Below are 11,609 nucleotides of genomic sequence, written 5' to 3' on the forward strand. Positions count from 1 at the left end.
GAGGCGGAAGGATAACGGGGTTATCAGATTGGCTACGGCGATATGTACGGCAACTAGTTACATGTTTTTAGTATGCTTCTTCAAGTTTGTGTATCTCAAAATTTTGGTGGTCAACCTCATACAAATTTTAGTACAAAGACATCACCATTTGTTCCTCTGTCTGTATTGAAAAACATTCAGCCCAACGAAAATTTGGGGAAAAGTTGGAGGTGGGCAAAGAGGCCAGAATTAACATTGAAGTCAATGGGGAAATTAATGGTGGTCTGCTTCCATATGGGTATGTTTGTAGTTATCTCCCTTGGAAATAGCCCAGCTGTCAAATGTTGGCACATAGAGTTCAAAGGAATCCGGAAGAATAATCCTTGCCAAGGTCACACAATAACCGATCGAAATGCCAATTTTATAGTTAGTCGTGTTTAATATTTCTATGAATTCAATAAGACGAGCCAAATATTTTCATTGTCCAACATGGTTAAATTGATATTAGAAGTATGGCAGTGTGTCTGTGCATTAAATCCTTAATTTACACACTTCGTCCAGATATTTCTAACTTTGTTTCAGTGTACAGCAAATTATTTTGTTAACGTTTTGAATCCAGACAAACCACGTCAACATACATAGATTCTCGATTCTGATCATCACAAAAATAGTCGCGAAGCGGTCGATGCAGACTTTGCATGAAAACTTGGATTCTGACTAATTAAAGTAAAAATCATTCTTAATGATCATTACAAGACTTTTTATGCTCTTAAGAATTGGCCAGTCACATTTCTTAGTTCAGGTTAGCCCTAATAGAAAAATGTCATCACCGTACTCTTTGAATACATTTGCATGTACACACGGTTTAAATATTCTACCTCAATTATTAGGTCTCAAAACGATAGGCAGACAGACGGACAACTGCTTAGCTTCAAATCCCAAGAAAACACTCTGCGTACATATATACTTAGTCAAGATATTCGCCTAATGAACATCTGATTCGAATATTACACTTCAATTAGAAGCAGAGTTATTCTGTCCCTAAATACCGACTAATGCAGAGAATGTTCATCATCAAACTCATTACCCTAATGAACATCTGCATCAAGTTTAAAATTCCAGCCGAGTTGTAAATAGAGTTATTGTGTCCCCCAAAAAGTGTATCGGACATAAGAGACAGACCAATCAGAATATTCCCCTGCTTTCTTCGAAAGAAGGGCGACAAAAACATCACAAATATGAAAACTTTAAGAAATATTTGATTATATTTCGATAAATTCCATCTGAAAACCAACTTTTAGACTTTGCCTTTAAAAATTTAAAAGCCATTAAGTGTTCGGCCGTGGTAGACTATATATACCAAATGACAACGGGAAGAATCTCCTTCAAATGACTAAATATGGGAATCTCGTCAAATGCTTTCTCTCTATAGAAATACATGTCTTACCTGAGTAATTTTGAACTTGATGAAAATTGGCGTGTTCACAACAGTGTCTGGCTTGTAAACAAGAGGAAACTAATTTTACATTCGTTATCGTCTGATAACTATTACCTAATTATATAGTTAACACCGAAATACTATGATTTATACCTACTGTGGTCATATATTTAAAGATTAGAAACCTATATTGCAGTCACCAGGGAAGTAATATAATTGTCGTTGGGTATGTCATTATTTATTATATTAAATCTTTACCAATAAAAAGAACATAAGTAATATTTAGTTCAATAATAAGAAGAAAAATCGTGAAATCGGTGCCAAGATTTGCTTTATTGTCTATGTTTTATGGAAAGTTATATCATAGTTGACTAGTTGTATGTCAAATCTGGCCTTCGACCAAGTATAGTTTCGGGCTTCACTATGACGATGGAGAGAATATTGTTTTCTTTTACAAAACAGTTTGAAACGGGTGCCAAAAATATATTCAATTAAAATTTCGAATCAAAATTTTTCTATTTTAATAAGTTGAACACTGTCATATAGCTCCGGTTGGGAGAACATACGATTTAAGGACTGGCAAGAGTAGTAAGTAGATCTTATATCCTTAGTATACTGGCACTTTATCAAAATGTGTTTAATTTCAAGAAAACTTAACAGAATAGATGTTATGGTTGAGTTGCTCGATTCAAGACACAGAAAAAAGTTAAATACGTATGACCAATGCGAGAGCGACACAAAACTATAATATAGGAGTGGGCACCGAAACACGTTCCTTGTCACCAGTGAGAACAGGGTCGGTCTATTGACACAGAACTATAGACCTCTTTTATATTTTTTTATGGGGAAATAATAGACCATGAAATGGATCAGATCCTTGGTTTGAATAGTGAATTTCAGTAACGTACACGTAATATAAAAATATAACCCCATCGCATACTATTCAAAACGTCAGTTTACACAAACTTGCCACTTTCAGTGATGTAACTTCTCTCCTGTTATAGTACAACATTAAACTCAAAGGCGAGTTTAAATAGTTTACATACATGGGTCAATAACAACTTTTCTTTATTATTACACCCAAGACATTAAATTTATAAATATCCATCAGGTTGATTCAAATTTAACTGATATTCAGCACTTTGGCACCTTAATAATTATCGAATGAATTTATTCATGTATTCACGACATCTGATTTAAGAATAATTAATTAAAGGGCGTGTAGCTCTATTCTTCGGAACCTCAAAATAAACGAAAATAGACCGAGAATCACATATTAATGTGATATGAATGTAGTATATAAACTGAATTATATTCGATAATAAACTGAATTACATTCGATAATAAACTGAATTACATTCGATTTTTAAAACTTTTAGACAGTAATCCTAATGGAGAGTCGTCTAAAATGAATAACAGTCGTTTGCACCTGGTTATTCTAATCTACACGTTTTATTTTCTTCCCGTTTTGTCTTTCAGCTATTATTAATTATCTTTGCATTGACTTGTGGGGTATATTTAAAGATTGCTTTCCTTTGTTCATTACAATGGCGATCGAGAACATACAGAACTTGACATTGGGAACAGTTCCCAATGCGAACTGATTTTAAAATGTTCATTTTGTTTTATATGTTGGATATCAAGAGCTCATATTTTTACGGTAAGATATATATAATAAACGGTTTTGAGCTAGAGCTATACGCCATTTAAAATATAATACACAATAATATCTTTGGACACGCAAAATAATAAGTTATGTTCTGGAAGTGCTAATAAGATTAACACCAAATGTGGGGATTTTTTTTCTCAAGAACACCCACATTTAGGTTAACAAACACTTTAGCAACCCAGCATTTACGGTTTAAAATTGATACTGTTTTGGGAATGTTTCTATATTACTAATCACACCAGTATATACTCTGAAATACCACAACCACAACTTTATGAATAACAATCGCTGGCAACTTTCGAAACATTTCGACAAGTCTTCCTCGTCGTTATCACTCGTTGGGGTGTACCTGATCCAAACACCCTTTAACTTTTACATTTACACCCATTCGAGCGTTCAATGATCATGAATCTCGGTTACACTTGTTAGGTGTTGCTCGTTTAGTTTGTTACATTTGTTAGGTGTAGCTTGCTTAGTTGGTTACACTTGTTGGGCGTAGCTTGCTGATTTCGTTACACTTAAAGGATGTTGGGCACATGCTTATATTTATTGTAGATTGCATCCATTTCAACAGAATAACGATTTCACAACTGGCTATACACTCACGAGTCTGCGTCAAAACACAATATCTTGCTCAAGTTATCAGAATTTGAGAAAATAAATAAATATATATATATATAATTATCGCAAATATCACCGATGGAGATCCATTCATAACCTGACAGGACATAAGCTTTCTTTTACTTGTATTCTTGTCAAGATTTCCATAAATATTTCTTATCATATAACAGTTTAGATAATAGAATGTTATAGGGTTCATAAAACTTTGTTAATATTTTTCTGGTTTCAATCCACATATCAGGTCCTTCCGCAAACCTTGTTCGGACATTCTTAAACACAGGTTCCATTATATATTTCATCTCTGAGCTGCCTAAATTTTCTGAAAATATGATGATAATATATCAATTTATAAAACGGCTAGACAGAAAGTGCACCCAGAAACGTCAAAATATTCCCATTTCCGCCCTCACTGTGGCATCCAGTGTCTGGAATACACGGAGAAACATGGAGTCGGTTGATATCGACAGATAGGTCTTTTACTGGTGACTGGTGTAAACTTAGGCAGTGAATATATGGGATGCTGATAATACAATATCATACACTTAACCATCATACACTTATATCAAAAACCAGATGTGTTTTTGATATATACATATATAGTGTATGTATCTGAATATTTAACACTAATTATCTGAAGTATATGAACTAACTTACGTAAATTTAAAAATTTAAATATCCTGGACATTTCATTCTCAGTGTCTGTAATAAATGTCTCAAATTGTATGATATGCATTTGGTTTTTAGGGAACACGCGATACCAATCCTCGAGATGAATAGCATATAAACCAATACCAACTCGTACCTGATAATATAGAAAATAACATTTATTTTATTAATGGTGCATTAATGGCGATTATTTATCAGCTGATCATTCGGGAATTTATTGTCTTATGCTATATACCCGAATTTTACCCCGAGTATTATGCCGGTAATCTGAAATGGAATTGGGTTTAACGCCCTACTGTTCGTCTCCGTATGCTTTGAGGGAAAATTTACCTGGACAGCGGTGCTCTTATATCGAATTCCAACTGCCCAGGGATTTTTTCACGTGTACGCCAATTTACCCAGGTCGTCCCAGCCCAGCGACTGTACCTTGTCCCTTACCAGACCCTTTGCCATGCACCACTGACAAGGTGGAACTACGCCGGTAAATCCCAATGAACTTTCTCGACCAACCCAAGGATCGAAGACGGGACCTCCAGGTTAGTGAGTGAACGTCTTACTCGCTGAGTCAGCGTTGCTCCTCGTCAGAATCTACCGGAAATGAGTCCATTGGAATCTATACCTTGATGGTTATATATCCGGGAGGGCACAAATCTCGGATTTTTTCTTGTCAAATAACGAAAGTGTTGTGTTGACATCAAACTCTACTTATTCCTACAGTTTTATACCCACAGTATTGTTCACAAACCAACTAGGACACAAATAACAAAAGTGTTAAGTTGACTCATATCAAACTCCGCCCTATTCCTACAGTTTTATACCCACAGTATTGTTAACAAACCAACTAAGACACATCACCAAGAGGTACCAACACCCTTTGCCTAACCGTTAAAAACGAAAAAAAAAAAATGAAGTTACCTGACTATCTGAATGGTATATATCTCGATTATATACACAATATCTTATAGTGTGGTTATTTATTAAACATTTTTCTAGTTGAAATATTTGTTCTATGACAAGTTTATTAAACAGCTCATTATCAGGATCATATTTCAGCCATACTGATTGAGCTAAATAATCTGAATATACCCTGTAATAAAATATAATATTTATAGTTTTAGAAGCTAAACAAACATTATGCAAGAGCTAAATCTGCCTATTGCAGGTCTTCCTTTAGGTCTGAAATGTTATATAATATAAACTATTAATTAGACATCTATTTACATGAAAAGAACATAATCAACTCTCGATGCAATCTTAACTGTCCGATTTTCCCTGGATTTGAATCCAATATGCCGTTCAACGTCCATTGATAATTAACCGCAAAAATGGATAATCGAGACTTTGTTAATTATCGGTAACGTTGACAATCGAGGCTACAGTGATTGAATAAAATTTTCAGCATATTCCCTTTACATTATCTAGTTTTTAACTATTATAATCCCATTTCATTTGTAACAGAGTCTCTATTAATCCATTTCATAGGAGTTTTCTGATGTGACGAGTCCACTTGCCGTCGTTACGCGATTCTGCTGAATTCGTCAATTGGATTCTAAATATTGACAACGGGTTATGATCGATTTAGCTTGAATTTTATTGCCACTCCATATTATATATATTTAAAAGTTTTTACTTCCAGTGTGATTCCATGGGCTATCGTTACGAAGTACTTCGGTATTTGGGGTAATCCCATTTCAATGGATGTTTTGTTGATTTACCTACCTGTCTATTGGATCTCGTAAAGCTACGATGATTTTAGCGGATGGATTTAAATGGTTGATATAATCAGCGTTAGTTAGACATGGTTCTGTACAGTTTTCATTACCAGATAAATCTTGCCATCGTGTATTATCCCACATAACATCACCACTACAATCACCTGTCAATACGCATATCAATGATAGAATTTAATAAACTAGTTTACATTAGTTTAAAATAATTTCATTCCGTACAATACAAAGAGATTGGACAAAAGTTTTTTTTTCTTACATTAACAATGCGAAGGTACCACAGAAAGTGTTATATTATTTTATGAATTTCCCTGAAATGAGAAATGTATACAGATGTTTAGAAGAACTAAGCATGCCCTGTATGATTGTCTACATCTTTAACTATTGCGATCATATAAATGAAACCAAGCCTATCATTTTACGCAAGCATGTTGTAATGTCACTGTCCGTCCATGCAAACTGTATACTGTATATGCAATGGATTAGAATATGGTCAACGCAATGCTTTGGTGGTTTTGAGACAAATATGTGGTAAGTTTTGGGACAAATATGTGGTAATTTTGTGGCAAATATGTGGTAATTGTAGTAATTTTTATTTCTATGGTTAGGTGTGCAATGCGAGATGAGAGAATTTTGATAGTTGACAGTGGCGTTTCCACTAGCTCTTATTTGATTTCCAATTGCCAATAATTCTTTTAATGTCCATCGCTTTTTCGTCCGCTCTGAACGACTAGATTTCCTTATCAGCCCGGATTTGGAAAATCTAGGATCATTAAAACTGAAAATTAATAGAATGATGGTTAGTCCCTAGTCAGACAACATATTTTTTTCTTAAAGCCGTATCAAATCGTTAACTGGCGTTTTATTTATAATAGGGGTTCGGCTAAGAGATAAGGCGCTCTCGAATGCACTCCAAAGTTACACGATGAGAATTTAATTTACTTGAGAGAAAAAAAAGGATTATTAAGATGAGGAAATAAAACAACTTAATCGCTGGTAATAAAAGCAACAATTTACAGACGTTAAATAAGTGCGCTGTGTAACCATCTGCGATTAAAACTACATCTCGAGGCATGCAAGAGACAAATACAAATATGCGCAAACAAATTTGTTTAATGAAATTACCTAATTGGTTAATAGACTGTAAGTCTATTTTCTAACAATTAGGATGTGTAGACTAAAGAGGACGACGTGTATTTGTTTTGCTGTGAGCTTTAGGCTTGTAGTACAGATTTTTTTTAAATTAAGGAATGTGGCTGTCGTGTCTCATCTCAGCAACCGAACAGTTACCCCGAATGGCATGGTATTTATAAAGCCCAGTTAAATATATGCAGAAGAAACACCCGATAACTTCTGATCTAATCATACAATTAACAATTTACAAATTCCAAACCTAGGAAGAATGGGAATGTATAAGAAATGATAATTGTGAATAATAAGAAATAATGACTACTGGGGTTTAATGCAATATAACTCTCTTGTAGTAAACACATGTACATGTACATAAAAACAGTTTGAATTAAATTCAAGAAAGAAGTAACCCCAGTGATTGTTTAGACCCGGCCTTGTGTGTGTGTGTGTGTGTGTGTGTGTAGAAGTGATCGTTCGGATGGAACGAAAAACCGAGTTCAATTCGTGTTGAGACTGGTGTGCACGTAAAACAGAACCCTTGACAGTTGAACATGACATGAAATGGGGTTTAACGTCCTACTGTTCTGCTCCTATACTGGGCTAATGAAGACGGGCATATGCCATACAGTGTGCTATGAGGGAAATTTTGCCCGGGCAGCGGCACTGTCGCCTACTCTTATATCGAATTCCAACTGCCAAGGGATCTTTTACGTGCAGTCCAATATATACACGGGACCTCGGTTTTTGCGTATCATCCGAAGGACTAGACAGCTGTCCTTGTCAGGCCCTGGGTTCTGCACCACTGACAAGGGGAAACCACGTCGGAAAATCTGGATGAATTTTCTCGGCCAATGCAGGGATCGAACACCCTACCTCCAGGCTAGCGAGCCAGTGTCTTAACCACCTAGCCACCGTGGCTCCTTGACAGTTGAAGAGTAGGCTAGAACGCCACAGCCTGGACATGATTATCCTACCTCGCACTGTACACATAGAAACAGAAATGACCATATATTTATCACAATGTGAACAAAGTATTTTGTTGACTAGAAAATAAACCCATTTCTACTTCATTCTTGTGTCAGATAAATAACCTGTATTTGTTTACAGCTATTTACTATACTATGTAAAATAATGTTAATCTCACCTGTCACTTTATTATAATATGATGTATTAGTTTTTATATCTATTGTTGCATTCATCCGTATATTCTCTGATATTTCATGGAAGAAATCCAAATATGTATTCACAGAGGAACACCTGAGTTCTGCAATAAAAAAAAGGTTTAGGAATTTGTTTTAGTTGGAACTTTAAGGTTATGGGAAAGACAACCTGTAGACTCTATCAAAGGACTAGATCCTGATTGGATGCAGACCACCATAAATCTCCCCATTGACAATATTAATTCTGGTCTCTATGCCAGGTTCCAACTTTTTCTCAGATTTTCGTTGTGCTTAACGCTTTACACTACTGATGGAGCAACAACTAGCTATGTGTTTGCTCCAGAGCGTGTATGAGGTTGACCACTGAAATTTTGAGATAAACAAACTTGAAGTAGCTTATTAATAAGCATGTAACTAATATATATATATATATATATATATATATATATATATATATATATATATCCATCGTACATATCACCGTAACCAACCTCTAAAAGTCTAAAGCCTGAAACATTTACCAAATCCTGCCATAAATCTCATTTCAAATCCTTTTCTTCAAGAAAGACTAGTTTTGTAAGGAACTAAATTCGGTGTACCAAGATGGTGAAATCTAATAGTGGTCTGTCTCCCAATGCTATTATCTTTGCACTTTAAACTATGCGGAATTAAATTACAATCAGACCACGCGATCTGATTTTTCAGAAATTAAATTAGTTATAGTATACAAACCTAGTCGTAAATACGCATACTTACGAAATCTATGTCTTTGTATCCAAAAAATATCTTTCATATGTGGTGCAATTATATCTGGATGTCTAATCAATCTTTCATATATATTTGTAAGTCCAGATCTAGGTTGACCCACCATGTAAAAATATGGCAGACATCGGAGGATGGGTGGTTTTAGGTCTTCTTTAAATTTCACATGATAGAAAGCGCCATGTCTGCACGTGGTTTTCGTATGTTTTGTTTCGAGCCAGCATGGATTTTTGTATTCTTGTAGAAAACTGGGTCTCTTCTGTGTAATAAATTACAACTTATATGAGTATATTCTGATTATACAAAAATACAACAAATGTTTGTTAGCTATGTGAGCGTAACAAATTAGAAGTAACAAGTGTTCTGGAAAAAATAACCATACCTTAACCCGTGAACGTCATCAGTTACGACCACTTGATAATTCGGCCTAAGGCTTCGAACTGGATGTACTACAGGGCAACCGGGTAGAAGATTAGTCTTTTGAGGCTTAAGGTCATGTCACCAAAAGAATCACCAGCTCAGTGCCTCGGTTGTATATAAGTATTTAAACACTGTATTTGTTGTGTTACCGTATTTATTTTAATAACATGGATATTTAGAAATTCAAAACTTGTCAGTATAAACGTAAATTCATAGTGAAGTATAAGACATCGAAGTGCATTGTACATGTAATTTGAAGATAAACCAGATACTTAAACCACGTACTTTAGACAAATATTTACACATCAGATAAAAACCGGTGTGCAATAAATATTTTCTCCATATAGACGGTGATATGGGGACCATCATATACTTATCAACCGGTTTTGTATCCCATAAATAAGACAGTAATATAGTGAGTGATAAATGGAATGTAATAAAATGCCCAGTAAAAACATGCTACGACTAAACATTAGCACATGGCCTGGTTATCTTTCGACAGAAGTTAAATACGAGCGTCGACCGACATATAGACCATCGCATTTTGAGGGCTATTCTTATTTTTATTACTCGAAGCAGGATATGCTTACTTTTTCTAGAACATATGACTCCACTGTTGACAATTTACGTTGTACAGTATTTCCATTCCCACTTGGGACTATAATATAAAATGGATATGCATTTATTTAAATTGAGTTAATATTCCCATATGTAATAAAATCTATAGATTAAAACAAATTACAAGCGGCCATTTGTAAAGTAATTGATAAATTTGACATACCCACTTTAATATATCTAGATCTTGGTGATAAGCATAACTTCTTATCTTTTTTATATCCCTGTGTGTCTGTTTTACTTGACTCTTTCCATTTTTCTTTTCATCAATAATAATTATTCGTTTCTGAGATTCTGGCACTATCTGTTTCGGCAATGACTTCTGTGTTTTGTCCAAAAGCTTCGACATATAGGAGAAATTTGATAAATGGACTTCAATGTTTATCGATGTATGTAAGTGTCGATGGAGCAGGTTGTGTGTCAGCAATACGTAAACGGTGGTTAAGACGCAACCAGAAAACACAGCCACCAAAAAGGAAGATATCACATTCATGTTAGATAATTTTCTACTGAAGCAGCTCATGAAAAAAATCTGAAAAACCAAACGACAGAGTCATAGAAGAAATTATACCCGTATACATTATTAACATTGATAATTTGAAATCAACAGTATTAACTATTTGAACCCGGAAACACATGACGTTAAGAAGGACATCGACATTGCTGTCACGTGAATTATATATATATCTATTCTACCCGGAAAGAATGATACGATTATTAAGGTTTATTTTACTATACTATACGTCGATGATCTTTGACCTTTGACCTACTTGACGACTTAAAGCAAAACTAAATAATAGACTGACGTTTAATAAATGATAAATGTATATATTTTTCTAATGAGTGTAAAATAACTGGTGATGTGGAAGACATAATATCTATAAATTTTTGGAGTGAAGGGTGATATCTATAATAAAAAAGAATAGGCTGTTCTCTTAAATCTTTATATAATGGACAACAGAGTAAAAAATGATATTCATCTTCAACGTTATTTAAATTTGAATAAATTACAAATTCTATCACTTCTGGTAATCTTGTCGTATCTTCCCGTTTTGTTTAGCAAGTTATGTAATACACATCTAAATTTGGATAGAGATACACAGTAATTATGATTTAAGATATTTGATAAATATTCTTTCTGTGATAAAGCAATGGTGAAAAGGCAGGCGCCCAATTAAAGCCATTATTTTTATTCGTCATGGATACATCGTGAAGAATAGCATTGTACGCCTGATATAATAGACTTGTTTTAAATGAAATAATATGTATCCAATATTTAATGATAAGTTGAAGTCGTGTAATTTGAAGCGGAACTCTGCCAAGATCACCATAGACTGTTGGTGTTGGGGTGGATCTTTTTAAACATAGAGTTTCTTTTGTTAAATTTTAGATGTAATCGTTCGATGTCTGATGATTTATGG

General features: G+C 34.4%; 1 protein-coding gene across 1 annotated transcript; it reads right to left on the bottom strand.

Moving 5' to 3' along the window:
* Positions 1 to 2,468: 2,468 nt before the first annotated feature.
* LOC126815210 (carbohydrate sulfotransferase 15) lies at positions 2,469 to 10,769 on the bottom strand. The gene is made up of 9 exons (XM_056099271.1): positions 10,760 to 10,769; positions 10,355 to 10,420; positions 10,164 to 10,231; positions 9,148 to 9,412; positions 8,376 to 8,495; positions 6,093 to 6,249; positions 5,289 to 5,460; positions 4,362 to 4,509; positions 2,469 to 4,026 (listed from the first exon to the last, which is right to left on the bottom strand). The coding sequence occupies exons 1-9, from the start codon at positions 10,767 to 10,769 to the stop codon at positions 3,842 to 3,844; spliced, it is 1,191 nt and encodes a 396-aa protein (XP_055955246.1). The 3' UTR covers positions 2,469 to 3,841.
* Between the last annotated feature and the right edge of the window lie 840 nt (positions 10,770 to 11,609).

This window comes from Patella vulgata, chromosome 3 (assembly GCF_932274485.2).
Source record: "Patella vulgata chromosome 3, xgPatVulg1.2, whole genome shotgun sequence".
Lineage (NCBI taxonomy): Eukaryota > Metazoa > Mollusca > Gastropoda > Patellidae > Patella > Patella vulgata.